Genomic DNA, 18,489 nt, shown 5'->3' with positions numbered 1-18,489 from the left:
GTATAAACAACCAATATCATAAATTTCTAAAGCAGAAAGGAACAATGGAGACCGAACGAATAACTAAAAGGCCTGAAATAAGGAATTCTCGACATTTGTAAAAAGAGGCCAGCATGGAAACGGAGGGATTTGGGAAAGGCTAATAACCAGAAAAAGAAAAGTGATAATCCCATACACTGTTATAATCCCAAGAAAAAAAGAATACTGCAAATGACAAAGAAGGACTGGTACATAAATTTAACAAAATTTAACAGGATAGAGTTTGGAATTTTTTTAGGACTGCTTTTTATTTTTTTCTTTGAGATCTCAACAATATTTACAAGTTAGGGAAAAATATATACCAGTCATTGCTTTACTTCAAGCACTGCTGAGATGACCAGAGCTTCTGCTCATCTCTTTTCACAGGTGTCCTTACCCTTTCCTCCACTCTGGTACTAGAGCCCCTGGTACCAGCCTCGCCTCTGGTTCAGGCAACCCTTGTCCCTGATGCAGCTAAACTGCCTTTGCTTTCAGAATGCTTCGACATTTGGCCTTTTATTTTCCCCACCTCATTCCTGGCTATTCCAACAACCTACTGTCTATACCAGAATGGACCCATCCAAAAATTCATCTTTACCTTCTTACAGGGCACAGCCCATCCAGCTACATGGTGTGGCCGAGATGGAATAGAAGGTGATAGTTTAACTTCCATCCAGGTCATTTCCAACTTAAAGGTAAATGTTTTACCATGATTCTAACTTCTCCCCACTCTCCTTCCTTCCCCACAGATGTGGAGATAACCCAGCTACAACCATCTGCCTAAAAGGTTGCAGAGCCACACAACGGAAGGGCCTATAAATCCCTATGGGAGAGAGAAATAAACTTCTTTCCATATTGGGCCACTGCATTCTGGGACTCTTGCTGTAGTAGCTTATCCTTTAAAGCATTCTAAATTAATTTTTATCAGTGAGAACGAGACTGTCTCAGAGTATTCTGCCCTAAATTTATTTGCAAAATTACCAAACAAAAGAAATAAATTTTTTAAAACCTTTGTAGATGTAGACATATAAATGATTGTACTTACCTGCCAGAGTTCTGCCGAGGCCCACCAGCTGGTCTTTGGTAAAGTTAAGCTGGGCTGCCACACAGAGGGCTTGCTTCCAGTTGCCACATGTCAGAAAGGCTGAGAGAGCTTTCTCGTGGGCACCGCAACGGGCAAACATGAGCCCCGCTGGCTCATACATGTGCTCCTGCATCAGGTGCTCCCCATAAGCAATGCTGATATCCTGTGACAAGAGGAGATTTAGGACTGAGGAGGAAACATGACAATCATTTCTCTAAAGCTCCAGTGTAGCTGCCTTAGTTCCTATACTTGGAACTCCCTTGAAAGAATTACCTGGGAAAATTTTACAGTTGATCAGTTAGTACAGTCATTTTTTCATTCAAAACCTTACTGAGGATGTGCCATTTATTCACTCAACAAATAATTACTCTTAACTACATATGCACCATTCTGGGCAGTATGGATACTACAGCAAGGCAAAAAATAAAACCAAACAAATGAAAAACCATATAAGAACCACCACCAAGTTGCTGCTCTTATAGTAACAGAGGATGGACTTAGGGACAAAATACAGTCTATAGCATAATGGCAAACGTGAGTAAAGGGACAGAGGACAGTCTCCTTGCAGCTCTCAGGGAGTGTGAGCTCTAACGGCTGTCAGGAGAATAAACCACGTGATGAGATAGGGGGCACCAGGCAGAGGGCACAGAAGGCACCATGGCCATGCAGCAGGAATGTGTATAGCAGGTCTGAGGAGTAACAGGATGGCCAGTGTGACTACAGCAGAGAGAGTGTGGAAGAGAATAGAAAACAAGGGCAAAGAGGTAGCCACTGGCCAAATCCTCGATTCTCCAGGCTGGATGTTAGCCAGAGATTCAGAGAGGAATACAACATGGAGTCCCTGCCCTTAAGGAGCCCACAGCCTGGTGGAGGTGACAAACCAGCTAATCAGCAGTTTGACAAATGCAATCACCAAGGCGAGGGCAGGCTGCTCTGGGGGCTCAGTGTTTGGCGCCTGGTCCAGGAATGGCATTCAGGAGTAACCCAAGGGTTCTGATGGACAAATGGGGCTAAAGGAAGGCTGGTGGGTAGAGAAATGACAGAGGAATCACACGATGTGACATCTGTAGAACTACCTACAAGTAACTGGGAATGTGGACAGTGGCAGAAGCTGGTGCTAAAGAAGCTGGCAGGGGCTTGATCAAAGAAAGATGTGTATATTGTCTGAGGACAAACTGAAAATGGTGATGCTGGTGGCATGGTAGAGTGGTGGTTAACGGCATGGGCAGGGTGGTCAGGCAGCCTGGGCTCTGTATCCCAGGTCCAGCACTTTGTAGCTCTGGATCCTCAGGCAAGCTGCTTCCTCATCTACCAATTGTGTACAGCACCCTATGAGGCTGTTAAGAGGATCATATAACACATTTAACTTAGAAGCGAAGTGTGTGGTATATAAAAAAAGCTAAAGGGATGCTTTTTCAAGAAAACAAAAGTTTCCCTTTATGCTGAAATATATGGGAAAGATCTGTACTTGTTAGGATGATCAGTCTTACAGCAGTGAGGTTGGGCTAGAGGAGGGGTGGGAAAGAAGCAGGGAACCCCACGGGGAAGGTGCTGTGGTATTCCAGATGAGGAATCAGAGAACAGGTCAGGACCATTCTCCCAGATAAGAAGTTCAAATTGAGGCTAATTAGTTTTAAGATAAATTTTGAAGCCAAGGATGGTGTTATGAACTTAGGATCCTCACTCCTTTCCTACTAAAGCAAAAAGCAAAACCAGGAGAGCCTCATTTTCACACAACATACCTGGTACTGCTGTGAGCTTGGTGAATATAACTTCAGAGCTTCGTTATACAAGTTTTTATCTTTTATCAAGTTTAAGCATTCTGGGAAGTACTCAGGTCCTGCAGGAAAAAGATTCACACAAAGACGGGCTTAAGACATGGGAAGCATAATGGACTTCATTTATACCAATGGTCACCAAACAAAATAAATGAGGAACTTTTTAAGACCTAAATAATCAGAGAATCTGAAGAATGGGATCCTGGAATTTGAATTTTTAATGAGCACCACTGCAGATTCTGAGGCAAGAGCAGCACTGATTGGGATCAGCATCCTACTTAAGAGTCCCAGCTTTCCAGCCCAGTGTTTTCTCAGCCTCCTTAAAAAGACATCACCTGGGAAGCTTATTAGACACATGCACGCCTCAGTCCTATCCCAGACCAGCTGAATCAGATTCTCCAAGGATGCCAGCAGCTGAAGGCTTAACATGCACCCCAGGCGATTCTTCCTTTCCCCCGTCAGTCCTCAGTAAAGAATCACAACTGTTCCAGCATGGGAAGAACAACTGGCACCCCATCACTGTCAATTAAAACTGTGTCTTGCAGGGCACGGGGAGGTGGCCTCATCACTCTCTCCAGACAAGCAGAGTTTCCCTGACATGTCTGCAAACAGCATGAGAAGGAAGAACTGTCAACCAATTTTGATTCTGAGACACTGAAGTTAACTTCACAGGTGCTCATTCTTAACCAAAAAAGGATCTACTTGACGTTCTTACCTAGGGAGCTCCTCCAGTTCATTAAAAGTGATTACCTTCAGCTTTTCAGAACACAGGACAAAATAACGTGAGCATACATAATTGTTAGAGTTTTCAGGAGTAGGAAGTGAAATCAGTCACTGTCTAAACTAACAGTTTAATTTATACCTTGCCTACTTCCAAAGAAGATCTGAAGTAGAGATAAACATACTAATCCCCACACTTACCACATTTGCTGAGGTGGCCAATGGCTTTTTCATATCGTTTCAAGTATTTGTCTATAGTAAACCGCTGATAATTAGTTTCCATTTTCTTAAGTGTATTAAGAAATGGAAGATATTCTTTGGGATCCTAAAAAAATGATTAATGAGAACTTTATTACTTGTGATATTCATATATAGGAATAGAAACTAGCATTTACATATAGCAATAAACCCAAAGCTACGTAATTTTTAAATGTGCATTATATATTAACTGCATATTATATAATATATAAAATCGAACTACAGTTGTCCCCCAGTATCTATGGGGAATTGGTTCCAGGACACCCCAAGGATACCAAAATCCAAGCATACCCCAGTCCTACATTTGACCCCATGGAGCCTGGATACACAAAATGTTGGCCCTCTGTATCTGCAAGTTTCAAATCCTGCAAATATTGTACTTTTGATCCACACTGATTGTGGATGCAGAAGCCGTGGACACAAAGGGCCAACTGTGTTTGAGAGAGATCCACATTTAGATAAACCCACACAGTTCAAACTCGCACAGTTGAAACTCACGTTGTGCAAGGGTCAGCTGAACATCAAACAAGCTTTGGCAAAAATGCTTTCACATACGGATATTAATAAGTTACACTTGGAATAATAGTAACTTCCTTAACTAAGTCTCACAGTATCATTTATTTCATAGGCTAATAAGGGAAATAAGGTTTCAGTCTAGAAGATATTCAACAAATGCATCTAAGCTTCTCCTAAAAGTCTAAGATATTGCTCTTGGTGCTGTTTTCATGACATTCCATGCTCTCCTGAAACGATCACATTAAAACAAACATAAAATTATACTGGGTTGGACACAAAACTCTGAGACCCTGCCAACCTAGTATTTATTGGCACTATCATCTCCAGCTCTATACTATGCCCTGTAAGCAAATTGTTTTTCTTCCTAATGGAGAGGTGTTTCCTGTTTTTAATGCAATTTCCCTGGGCTGACAGGATAAATACATGTAGGAACAACATAGGAAAAAAACCCAAGACAACAAATAATTAAGTGCTCATTCCCAGCACTCTGGGAGGCCGAGGCAGATGGATTGCTTCAGCTCACAAGTTTGAGACCAGCCTGGGCAACATGGCGAAACCCCGTCTCGACAAAAAAAATTCAAAACTTAGCCGGGCATGGTGGTGCACGCCTGTAAGCTGAGGTGGGATTGCTTGAGCCTAGGAGGCGTAGGTTGCAGTGAGCCAAGATGGTGCCACTGCACTCCAGCCCGGGTGATAGAGCCCGACCTTGTCTCAAAAATAAATAAATAAATACCGCACTCTAGAAGGAGACACACTGTAGTCTGCGGGGGTAGGCACTGTGTGCAACAGAAGCATATAGGAGGGTCACCTCACCCAGTCCCTGGAGGGAAGCATGAATGGCTTACTGGGAAGAGGCCACCTTGGCATCCTTTAACCTAGATTAGTGAGAATTAGCCAGGGGAATGGTGAGGGTGGAAGCAGTCAAAGCCCATGGATGGTAGAAGTAATGCTGCCCACCAAGGCATGTGGTGGTGAGGGGCAAGGGAAGGGGGACAAAAGCATTGTCTTTCCTCCATGGGCAGAGGAAAAAAAGACAGTACCAAGAAGTGAGAATGGAAAGATACACAGAGGCCAGGTCAAGGAAGGGTTTTTAAGAAGTATTATGGCTTCTGAATTATATCCTCAGAACAATGGGAGCTCATGAAGTATTTTAAGCAGAGAGATGAAGGATCCGATTTTCATTTTTGGAGAGGTCATGGGGAAGAGACTGAGGCTGCAAAAAAATAAATAAAAAATATGCATACCAGTGGTGTTCAAAGTTTTTGATCATAGCACATGTACCAACATAGGAAAGGAGGCCATGAGCCTTCTGTGCTCCATGTGCCCACCCTCCACTAGAAAAAAGAGCCATGTGAGAACGAACCGGAGTGGAACATGAACCACTTGTTACATTTCCTTTATAAGAGAAGAAATTAGCTCACACATATGCCCATCATTTTAAAAATAACCATGTAATTTTAGGCCGCACATGGTGGCCCACACCTGTAATTCCAGCACTTTGGGAGACTGAGGTAGGCGGATCACGAGGTCAGGAGATGGAGACCATCCTGGCTAACACGGTGAAACCCTGTCTCTACTAAAAATACAAAAAATTAGCTGGGCGTGGTGATGGGCACCTGTAGTCCCAGCTACTTGAGAGGCTGAGGCAGGAGAATGGCGTGAACACGGGAGGCGGAGCTTGCAGTAAGCCGAGATCGCACCACTGCACTCCAGCCTGGGCGACTGAGTGAGACTCCATCTCAAAAAAAAAAAAACAAAAAAAAGCCATGTAATTTTACTTCACTTCTTCAACCTCACAATCAAAACAGTTTCATAAGCACAGGGGTTTAGGAACGTGGGCCCTAGAAACTCACAGATCTGTCTCCAGCCCTGCACTCACAGAGTGATAGCAGAAAAGCTACTGCACTACCAGAAGCAGGGTTTCACACTATCATTATATAAACAAGAACCAAATGGCATAAAAGTAAGAACTCCACATACCTTCTGTGACTTCTCAGCTACCATGAGGACCAAATCAAAGTCATAGGTGCCAAGAGAATGATCATATAATTCATTAACATCTACCAGAAGCAGCAAATATTTCAGGGCCTCTTCAGCACTCACAGCATCAGGATCAGAGGGAGCATTTCCTAACAGTGTTTAGAAAACAAAACAGAACACAACCATTTGGGGAAAAAATCCACAGACCTAACAACATAACCAAAAAGACAATAAATTTTTCTCAACAGAACTGGACATCAGAAGAATATATACTTCTGATACTTTTATATATGCTTTAGAGGGCAGCACTGAAAAAAACTGACAAGGGTCTTAAAATGGCAACTAAAAAGTCACATGTTAAATCTGTGGTGTGGCAATGACATGGTGATTGTCACCTGCAGAAGACTAGTAGCAGTCACGGCCACCTTAAGCACTTTCTCTGTGAGCGAATCTCTACCTTGAAGCTCGTGTACTTTTTGCAGTACAATTTCCAGTTCTGGGGTTGTCTTCTTTACATGAGATGTAAGTATGGATAGGCAGTATCTGAGGTAATAAGTGAAGAACACCAGAATGAGAAAGGTAAGTAGGCTGGACAAGGACAACTACACACTTCGGTTTTTCAAAGGATGCCGCCTGGTGACAGCATACATACTTATGAGGACTTATGCTCTCCATGACTGCTCTCATAGCATCGCAGACAAGGTCTAGTTTATTCCCGTCAGGATCCCTGGACAGGTAGACACTGCTGGTAACTGGTGCAGGGTACATGGTCTTCGTGACATCTTCTTCTCTAAGAACAGGTGTGTATGGAATGGTCATCAACAGAACATGTAGCCCAGCGATCAAATTACTAACATACACCTGGCATGCTGATGATGATAAATAAAAATGACTTTTGGAAAAGAGTTGAATTATAAAAATATTGAGAAATAAAACATGTCCACAAAAGACTTATACAAATGTTTGTAGATGTTTTAGTCACATTAGCCCCAAACAGGGTAGTACAATCCACATGTCCAGCAACAGGGGAATGAATAAGCAAATAGTGGTGTATTTACACAACGGCATACTACTGACCAATAAAAAAAGAATGAACTAGTGATACATATAAAAACACAGATGAATCTCAAGACAATATGTTGAATGAAAACAGCTTTATGCAGAAGAGAAATACTGTACGCTTCCATTTAGGTGAAGTTCTTGAGCAGGCAAAACTGATTTATGGTGAAAAATTCAGAAGAGTAGTTGCCTGGGGAACGGGACAGGGACTGATTGAAAGGAATCTGAAGCAGCTTTCTGAAAAGGAGTAAATGCCCTCTAACTTGATAGAGGTTCAGGTTACATGAAGTGTACATTTGCCAAAACTCACTAAATGGCACACTTAAGATTTGGACATTTCACTGTAGATAAGTATGACCTGAAAAAACACAACAAAACCAACCCATACACAAAGAATGCCCTCTAGTTAATGATATACAAGGAGAAGTACAGGTGGTAGAGTGGACTGATGTCTACAACTCACTTAGCAATTTGTCGACAAACAAGATGAATGATGGATGGACAGATTATAGAGAATGAGAATGTGTATACAGAAAAATATAAACTGGCGAATCCAGGTGGGGTATATATAGGTTGCTTACTGGACAATTCTCTCAACTTTTCTCTATTTTGAAAGTGTTTCATTAAAAAGTTGAGGGGAAAGATCATCAGAGAGAAAGATGCCATTTGATTTCAGTCTCCTAAGAAAAACAAGTAGTTTTATACGTATACCTAAAAATCAAGTCAAATAATAATTCTGAATGACATGTTTTAAGGACATAGTTTTAAACAGGCTGTTTTAAAAAGAAAGGAAAAGAGCAAAAAACCAACTGGCATCTAAGAGTTATAGCAATTTTTAAAAATGAACAGTAAGGAATTTTTCTTCTCTAGCTATTTATGTTTGATTTCCTTAACAAGAAGAGAGAAAACTATGGAAAAGATACACATGAATTATTCAAAATACTTACTTCAATTCTGTAAAAAACAAGTTAATATGATTCACAGAATCTATCTGTTTAATGAAGGTTTCCACATTTTCAAGAAACACCTACCAAAAAAAGGACAAAACATCTTCATTCAGATCATATTAGTTTAAGTACAAAGTAAGCTAGAGTAAATGACAGCTTAGAAAGTTACCTTAGGGTTATGATCATAAATCAGATTGAGATTGATTCTCAGCTTTCTCATGCATTCAAATGCCTCTTTAAACATAAGTCTGTGAGAAGACAGAGAAAGAATAGAAAAGGTATTCACAAAAACTGACATGGGCCCAGCATATTTTCATTATGATACAAACCAGTTATAATCAGATTACAGCCCCAATGCCAAGCTACTATCACTGGATTTCTACTCTGAAATTACAGAATACAAAAATCAGGTACCACATTCATTTACCTTCTTTAAAGGCGTAATTTAGTCATCATGACTGTCTAAGAACTACATCTTCACATACATACAACAGAAAATCATTACAGAAGCCCGGGCACGGTGGTTCACGCCTGTAATCCTAGCACTTTGGGAGGCCGAGGTGGGCAGAACACTTGAGGTCAGGAGTTTGAGACCAGCCTGGCCAACATGGTGAAACCCTGTCTCTACTAAAAATACAAAAAAAAAAAATTAGCCAGGCGTGGTGCACACCTGTAATCCTAGCTATGCGGGAGGCTGAAGTGGGAGGATTGCTTGAACCCAGAAGGCAGAGGTTGCAGTGAGCCGAGATTGCGCCACTGTACTCCAGCCTGGGTGACAGAGCAAGACTCTGTCTCAAAAAAAAAAAAAGAAAATCATCATGGAATTCAGGTCTACTTTTTAAACAAAACATTAGTATAGATCCTTCTAATACAAAGTTTCCTCCAAATAGGTTCAGAAAATCAGTCATTTCCTTCACAAGAGTGGCTCAGGCCACTTAGGGTCATAGGCCCCTCTGTAAATCTATTGAAAGCTGTGGGCTTTCTACTTGAATAAATACACAAAGACAAGGTTTGGCGTGTACAATCTCCCTGGGTTCACAGGCCACCTAAAACCCACATGTGTTCCCTCAGGTTAAGAGAAGCCCTCCTTTATATGATGAGTGTCACGATTCTTTCTGCTAGGAATCTCCACTACAAAATACTGCATTAAAGTAAAAAAGTTAAAAAAAAAAAAAAAAAAAGAGCCTCTAAGAATCTGATTGATGATATAGGTAATGAGGGCTTTTCATAATTTTAAGATCTCAAAATTGTAATAAAATACTTATTGTCTTCACACATAAATCACAAGCTAACTAGTCGCAAACAGTACAATGGCACTTACTTGTCCAACCACTTCCGAATCTGAGCTAAAACCAGGGCTCGATGATGAACAACTTCTAAGTTTCCCCTAGGCATCTTAAATAAATTAAAGCAGTAACATTTTTAATTAAGTAGAAAACATTTAAATAGCCAGGATACACAATTTTACCTAACTCTTCACAGAGAATTACCACAACTCTCTAAAATCAGCACACTTTTAGCAGAATCTTGTTGTTCTCTATATTTATCTTGACTTTCAAGAAAAGTTTCGCTTTGAGCCTTACTGGTCACAGCCTGTATCAACACTCCTTTGAATAAAGCTAACAGAAAAAACTATCAAGGAAAGGTTTACAATAAACGATACAAAGAATAAGAAAGCCTAAAATACAACCTGCAAGAATTATGCTTGGTACTTGGCTGAATGACAATCAGACTATCTATCTTGTCTGAAAAACCAGCTTACCTGTAATACAAGCTTTGTGTCCTGGGGCACAACAGTGACAATCCGTGAACCCCTCTCCACTTTCCGCAGAACTTCCCCATGGGACACATGATTGCTGCTCAGGCCGGCCTGTAATGCTAAACACACCATTAACTAATAAGCCTTAATTATCACAACAAGCCACTCTCCATTAACTGCAATTGAAACCACACACATTATGTGAAATAGAAGAGAACAAATAACAACCATGTGCCTTAGCTCTCCCACTGAACCTCAAGACTATCAGCCCTGCTGATGAACACGCTCATCCCTGGAACTTGCCCTCTCTCTTACAGAGCCCTCATGCACATTCACATACACAGCTTCTCAAATGATGTGGAGAAACACAGTAAGAATTGGGGCAACTTCTCTATTTCTTAGCATTATCAGTGTACTATAATCATATCAATGAAAGAAAGATTTCCTATTTCCAAGTTGGAAGCAAAGAAAATAAGTTGGCTTTTTAGAATAAGGAACACACACACACATACACGCCACACACACATACACGCCACACACACATACACGTCACACACACACATACACGCCACACACACAGAGATAGATAGGGCATGGAACAGAAGACAAAATGCAGCCAATATCCTACAAACCACTAGATGGAGCGCAGATGTACAGTGGAGGGTGGGCACAGTGGGAAAAGACTACACAGAAGGTAAAACATTGGGGATCTACATAGTAATTCCAAATAAAATATTAGATCAGTTACATAATAAAATTTCCTGAAAAATTTTTAACTTTAGAATGTGCTGCTTAAGGAAGGAACTCCCTGCCTTGGATGTCTTTACTAAAGTGCAGAATGATTTAACTGAGATATTATGTTGAGATTAGGGTCTAAGTAAAATAACTCTAAAGATTTTCTCCAGCCTAGGACTCCTTGATAAAAAGCCAAAATAAATGAAGAATTCAAAAAGTCATCAAGACTCCAAAAGACATTGGAGGAGGGACCATTTCTATTTTATACATTGAAAACTTACTTTTAAATGAAGCATCCCTCAGGCAAAAACACTGGCAGGTATGGGAATGGGTTGTCAACAATAAAAACTCATCATATACTGCAAATGACGTGATATTTGACGCAACCTGCAAGAGAAGGCCAGAGAGGCATGGGCGAAAGCTAGCTAGATTACTCGGAGCTAACACTGTGAAAAGGATCCAACACCAAACCAAGCCTTGATACCTCAATGTCATTGATGAAAAAGCGACACCTGTCAGTCAGACCAAGAACACATTCCTGCAAAGAAATAAAACTGAAATCACAAGCAATTCTATCTCAAATCAGTTAAACCTACCTTTCCTATCACATAGTTCTACCACCCTATGATTTCACACCTAAGTTCCTGTAATCAGGACTAAAGATAGATACCTAAGACGTGGCTGGTCCAGCGCAAAACGGAATGTGAAGCCACCCAATCCATCAGTGAGCCCTGACATCTCCATCTCCTACACATATCTCAAACCCATCTCCTTTTTCCCCTCACTAACTCCACTCAACCGGTGTTGGTCCCATATTCCAGTCTCGTCACTCTCCAATCAAGTCTCTTCTGGGCAGCCAGAATCACTGTCCAAACCATGAAGCAGAACACATTACTGTGTTATTAAAAATCACAAGAAGTTTCTAATCTTTGTTCAATTAAAGAACCCAAATTCCCTCCTATGACTGTCACTGAGCTCCAGCCACAATACTTCCATCCAGTTCCTTGATTAAGATGAGCTCTTGCTAAGCTCAAGGAGTTTGTTGTTCCTTCTGCCTGGAGACAGAGCCTTCTTTTTCTTCACATCTCAGCACACACATCACTGCCTCCGAGAGGCCTTCCTGGACCACCAGATGCAGGACTCCCATTCTCATAGCCACCATCCTCAAATTACCCCTCAAACATCTCAGTATTCTCTACCAATATACTCTGTCCATTTCCATCACACTCCCAACAAAGGGAATCATTACAATGAAATTAATAGATCACAGATCTATTAATCTTCTGGATTAATAGATCCAGAAGAGCAGGAATTAGTCAAGTGGTTTTGTTTTCCAGCCACTGCATTCTACCATCCACCACAATTATAGGCATTCTAGTATGTGTTGAATAAAAATCTACTAAAACTATTTTCAAGATCACATTTCTGTTTTCCCTACTAAATAAAATTAACTTTGAATGATTTGTACAACTAGGGATAAAAGGTTGCTAATCACATATATTATCTCATTTAGTCTTCTGAACCCTGATAGACAGACACTGATTTTCCCATTTTATAGATGAATAAGGTGTGGCTTATGAAAGTGAGATCATTTCCCACTATTGTCTAGGTATTTAGTGGAGACCCAAGTCCACCTCCAAAGCCCACGCTCTTTCTACTTAACGCCATCAGTCCCTGGGTAACTACTTTAAGTAAATTTCCTGCTCCGTGTTCACCTACCTCTTCTCCAATCATGGCCAATTCGGTCTGGGTGCATGGATAAGGAAACCGAACAGGAAATCCACCAGAGTTCTTCCATGGTTTAATAGCCAGAGAAGGTGACTCTGCAAGATCACAGATCTAGTTCACAAATAGCTGATGCGCTCTTTGCAAAAAACCATCAACATCAATATTTGCTAAAACACTTAACATGCAATTTCAATCACTTTTTTTTCTCTAATGCTGGCATTATTTATTTATTTATATATATTTTTATTATACTTTAAGTTCTAGGGTACATGTGCACAACGTGCAGGTTTGTTACATATGTATACATGTGCCATGTTGGTGTGCTGCACCCATTAACTTGTCATTTACATTAGGTATATCTCCTAATGCTATCCCTCCACCCTCCCCCACCCCACGACAGGCCCAGGTGTGTGATGTTCCCCTTCCTGTGTCCAAGTGTTCTCACTGTTCAATTCCCACCTATGAGTGAGAACATGCGGTGTTTGGTTTTTTGTCCCTGCGATAGTCATCAATCACTTTTTTAAGAGTATGTTAGTTCATTAAAAGAGGAAACAGGAGTAGAATACACTTGCCAATTCCACTCTAAAGCTTAGGGTTTTCCAGGGTAGTTAAAAGACCTGACAATCAATATTGTACTGGCAAGATACAAGTACATGTTCTTAAGAACTAAGCATCTATGTAAGTCATAACATGCTTTCCTAACACCTTGATACTCACCCCAAAGGTACTTAAATATCTGGCCATCAGCCAGCTGTAATACTACTGACTTGGTCTTGGAATTGCAACATAGACTGATTATGACCCCATCCACCGCTGCAGATGAACTGATAAAAAAAAAGGAGAAGGGAGTGTAAACAGACCATTTTTCTCAAAAATAGTGACATTTCACTGATTTTGAAAATCAACAATTTCCTTTTGATGCTGCACTACCTACTTCAATACAATGTAGACAAAATACATATATACACACCCAATACTACACACACACACACACACACACAACTTATACACTTAGAGATGGACGGTTAGATGAATAGATAAAACTACTCCAAACCAAAGCCCAGATATAGCCACATCTGCTACATGACACCATTTTCCACAAACCCAATAAGGTAGTTGTTTACACTGTGAAGTCATCATTCCTCTTCTGGCCACAACTTACTGCAACTTATTACAATGTATTGCCTTCATTAGACATGGATGGTACCAATATCATTTCTGTCTGCTTAAAATAGTTAAAGCAGCTGGTCTGCAGGAAAATGAGCACACTCAATATCTCTATCACTATCGTATCGATTGATGGAAAATTGTGGATTTTCACTAATGAGATGAAGGGAATTTGTTATCACCATTACATTTTTCCCCTGAGTCAATGGAGCGAAGTAAAATTTCACTTTTTTTTTTTTTTTTTTTTGACAGTATCTTGCTCTGTTGCCCAGGTTGAAATGCAGTTGACACAATCACAGCTCACTGCAATCTCAACCTCCTAGGCTCAAGTGATCCTCCCACCTCACCTTCTCAAGTAGCTTGGACCATAGCCACGGAAGCAGAATTTCTCAAAAGAGGAGGAAGAGGTAGTGATTAAAAAAAGAAAAAAGAGACAAAGAAGTAATGATAAAAGCAAATGATGTTAATGCTAACATTTAATTCAAAGTTTTTTAACCAATCTACAAAAAACTAAACATAACAATAGGGAATTCCTCTACAAATGCTTCAAATTTTGTGAGGATAAATTATCTGTCAAGAAGAGAACAAACTCTGGAGCTAGACTGGCTGGGATTTGATCCTGGCTCCACCTGCATGATCTCAGGCAAGTTACCTAACTGCTCCATGTCTTAGTTGTCTCATCTGTAAAATGGTGGTGCAAATGGCATATACTTTAAAGAGGTATTATGAGAAATAAGTAAGCTAAAACAGACAAAGCACTTAGAAGAGTATTTTTTACAAAGTATAAGCTAAAGTAAATGTAAACCAAATCGAGGGACTTTGTAGTCCTCAAAAGCATTAATATTTTATATGAACAAAACAGTCTTTTTGAGAAATAAAAGTCAAAGCAGTAGAAATATACTGCAAATGACTTCTCATTTCCTTTACAGCAAATGAGATGACTGCATCAAGCTTTTGCCTCTACAAGCTAATGATGAAGAATTTCAAATCTGAAGAAGTAGAAACTTAGTAAATTGCTCCGCTTTTCAAAAGGTAATCTAATGGCTTACTTTAAGTGCTACATATTTCTAGAACATATTCTGCATTTAGACATGTTAACAAAAGGCTTTTTCAAAATATCACGAAAGACTATGAGTCAAAGAGTAGCAGCAAATGACTGCATTAAAATGTTTTATGTCTATAAATTTATGTAATGTATATATATAAAGGAAAGGTTCCTAATTTTGCAACAACGTTTCTCAGAAATCTCACCAGTAGGGCTTCAATTACAAATTAATCTGGGGATTAGTATCAGTGGACAAGGGTGCCAAGTATTGACACTGGAAACAAGGAGTTCTGGGAACTGGCTAGAAAATGCTATCAACTATACAACAGGGCTTGCATTACACAGAAGAGCATTCATTAACTGAAACCTGTTACATAATGAAGATATAGTCAGGAATCAAAACAAAACTCAGGCCCAGAGAACAGTGAAATTTCAGCAAAGAAGAATAGAGACTTTCTAATGGTAAATGTAGTCAGGTATAAAATAGGATATATAGAAGAGGAGGCTGGAAGAAGCATTTTGAAGTCACCACATCAAAACAAAGCATATATATGCAATTATGCATCATTTAATGATGGGGATATGTCTGAGAAATGTGTTGTCAGGTGATTTCATCATTGTGCAAACATCATAGAGTACTTACACAAACCTAGGTGGTGTAGCCTACTACACCCCTAGGCTATGGGGTATGGCCTATTGCTACTAGGCTACAAACCTGGACAGCATGTTACTTTACAGAATACTACAGGCAATTGTAATACCATGTCAAGTATTTGTGTATCTAAACATAGAAAAGGTTATGTATACACACACACACACACACGCACATATATGCGCATGACTGCATTTATACAAAATTTCTTCCCATCACATTAGCCCATGAGAATTAGCCACTCTAATTATGCTTTACAGTTATTAAAATCAATTATAACATATAACAATCACCCTGGAAAAATGTGGGTAGATGCTGAATTAAAATATTTAACATATCTTTAAAAGTGACTTCATCTATTAATATTTATCCTATTTTTCACCACTTTTTGACATATTTTTGGTCTGTTATTTTGACATGGCTCATAACTAGATTTAACCTTCTTGTTAAGTGTGTCTAACAAGAAAGCTACTGCTCCTCAACCTTGATCAATAGAAGTCAAAAGTTGTACGCTCATAAAAGACAAAAACCTAACTCCATTTGCTTAACATGTGGAGTACAGGGAAAAACTGCAATACCTGACATTGAGCTGTCCATGCTCTTCATCCATCTCAGAAGAAGCTGGAGTCAAATGGTGAATGACAGACCGGGGGCTGAACTCACTGTGGCTTACAGCCAGGAAGATGTCTTCTTCAATCCAAGTGAGAAGGCCTAGTTTCAGCGGGTTTACATCTTGATCTTCATTATTCTCGAACTGAATTCTATTGTAAATATTGAAGAATATCCAAGACATGAATAAAACTTAAAAACCACTGAGACGTTCCTGGATGAAGGAAGACTGAAGCATCTTGTATATAGTCCACTCCTAATTATTTGGAGGGACAAAACCTGAGATACTACCAAATACTAGAAAATCTAAAATTAATCTTTGTCTGGCTTAAGAATACGTTTTTATGTTTCCCCTAAATTTCTCATACCCTGAAATCTTTAAATTTGAAGAGAACACTTGAGGAAACTGACTACAAAAGAAAATTACCAGCCCTAGTCCCTACACTAATGAACCCCAGAGCTTTTCCACTGCCATGACTTACCAGCATTCAAACCAGGCTCTGGCAGGTATGTGACTTGCAGTAGAATGGGTCCTTTCCTAAGCACCTCACATTAAACTGACTGACTAGCTTGAGAGATGGTCTCCATGTCTCTAACGCATTCTTTGGTAGCATTTATACACCTGACCAGTGCACTATTCTTGTCACCTCACGTAGGAACCGACAATGGCTACTTCCTGCCTTTTAGATCAGGTGGCAAATCCGCAGCTCTCACTGAAGAAGTTGGTCACTAGCCTGATCTTCCTCCTCAAACATCTCTCCCCGGACTCAGGCTCTCCATTGCACTCACATAGAGTATCCCATGGAGGATCAGTCCCACCTCTGGTTTTCACTGACACTTTCTTCCCCACCAGACCCAATGTTCCCAATTCTTTGCCAACCCCAAACCTATCCCTTCCCCAAGATCACGATGAGTATTCATGTCTTCTGTGAAATCTCAGACGAATTGGCATTATCCCCATCAATTTTTTTTAAATGAAACTATATTCTAAACTGCTTCATACTTTCTAATTTGTCCTCTATCTCTACTCTAGTGGTTTCAAGTCTGTGAAGTGAAATAATGCATGTAAATGCTCTTTAAAAACTACTAAGCATTATACAGGCAGCCTCAAAATCATACAGAGGTTGAACACTTCTGCTGTATTTATAAAATATATCACATATATTTAAGAAACATTATTTATTAAATTCTGTTATTTGTTGTACTCGGTTAATTATTTCTATTAATCTAACAATAAATGTTCCCTGGAGGCAGAGTAGTTTAGTAATGAAGAACATGGACTTATCAAACAGAATAGAATCAAACCCTAAATTCCCTAGTTACCAGGTCCATGACCTTGGGTAAGTTACCTAACCTCTACACTTTGTTTTTTTAATCTGTAAGTACTCAATAAGTGGTACTTTTTAAAAAAGTTCTCTCACAGATGTGGCATTATAATTTGGTTTCTAGGTCATTTTGCAAATGCCTATAGTGTACCTGAGGTATTCAATTATGTCCAGTTGTTTACAATACTGTTTCAATGGAAGAATGCATTCTGATTTCCATCCCGGGAGCCTCAAAGCACAGCACCCAGAAGTTCTAGATTCTGGGATGGAGCAAAGACAGAGGCTGCATTAGGTCATCCATGTTAACAACCCATACATCCCCACTTATGTAAGAGAATGTGGCTCCACCTTATCATTGTCATCTCCATCTTTCCCACATGATTTTTCCTGGAGAACCAAGCGCTATTGGGAGTAGGTCCTAGGCTGGCTTACGACTCATGCTCTCCTGCTACCTATCAAATTATATGGCATTCAGACAAACTACATGACTGGCTTCTCCAATCAGATCCGAAAGTCAGGGCCTGGGTGTTGTCTTTATTTCTTGTTCCACTCAGCAACAGGCATAGAACTGTTATCAGATGGCTGAATTTAGGACTGCATGCTGGCTGATTCTGTTCCCAGAAGCCCAAGATAATTAAGAACCTACTTGTATCTCTTTTCCAAATGAGGAGTTCTAAGGCAAACTTTAAATCCACTTCCACCCACAGCTCCCAGTTTCACTGTAGGGTCAGCACTTGGACAATCACCTGGAAAACAAAAATGCAAATACTATCATCGTAAATTGTAAGATTTCACCTAATACTAGGGATGGTGTCTGCAATTAACGAGTTCTAGAAGGCAAACGGCAATCTAGAAAATAATCGCATCTCAACCTCCTTAAAATCTCTGCTTTCCCCTTAAGAACACATCAGTCATAATCTTCCCTGATAAAGGCCACATCTCAGCAAGACCAGGTGAAAGGGCTACCCTCTCAGCCCAGTGCTGTGGACAATTTCCTCCACTGTCTTCAACCACCTCTCAATATCCTCAAATTCTCCAAAGTCCTAAGCACCTGCTTAAAAGACATTTTCTTTCTATTCTTCATCCAGTTTATTCACTGCACAGCAGCC

The 18,489-nt window shown here is 40.0% G+C and overlaps 1 protein-coding gene across 3 annotated transcripts in view; it reads right to left on the bottom strand.

Annotated features, from left to right (window-relative positions):
• The window catches only part of ELP1 (elongator acetyltransferase complex subunit 1), a 65,577-nt gene that overhangs the window by 21,647 nt on the left and 25,441 nt on the right, over positions 1–18,489 (bottom strand). For all 3 annotated transcript variants that reach the window (XM_016961393.4, XM_009457072.5, XM_016961394.4), the window contains 16 exons: positions 18,027–18,126; positions 16,025–16,207; positions 13,300–13,406; positions 12,574–12,677; positions 11,339–11,392; positions 11,136–11,241; positions 10,123–10,238; positions 9,682–9,755; positions 8,530–8,608; positions 8,361–8,440; positions 7,007–7,144; positions 6,812–6,897; positions 6,355–6,503; positions 3,802–3,925; positions 2,845–2,942; positions 1,064–1,265 (listed from right to left, as the gene is read on the bottom strand). In XM_016961393.4, coding sequence (XP_016816882.2) covers positions 1,064–1,265; positions 2,845–2,942; positions 3,802–3,925; positions 6,355–6,503; positions 6,812–6,897; positions 7,007–7,144; positions 8,361–8,440; positions 8,530–8,608; positions 9,682–9,755; positions 10,123–10,238; positions 11,136–11,241; positions 11,339–11,392; positions 12,574–12,677; positions 13,300–13,406; positions 16,025–16,207; positions 18,027–18,126 — 1,800 coding nt within the window. The remainder of the gene's footprint in view (positions 1–1,063; positions 1,266–2,844; positions 2,943–3,801; positions 3,926–6,354; positions 6,504–6,811; positions 6,898–7,006; positions 7,145–8,360; positions 8,441–8,529; positions 8,609–9,681; positions 9,756–10,122; positions 10,239–11,135; positions 11,242–11,338; positions 11,393–12,573; positions 12,678–13,299; positions 13,407–16,024; positions 16,208–18,026; positions 18,127–18,489) is intronic.

Source organism: Pan troglodytes, chromosome 11, assembly GCF_028858775.2.
Source record: "Pan troglodytes isolate AG18354 chromosome 11, NHGRI_mPanTro3-v2.0_pri, whole genome shotgun sequence".
Classification (NCBI taxonomy): domain Eukaryota; kingdom Metazoa; phylum Chordata; class Mammalia; order Primates; family Hominidae; genus Pan; species Pan troglodytes.
This window is presented reverse-complemented; position numbering and strand designations above follow the sequence as displayed.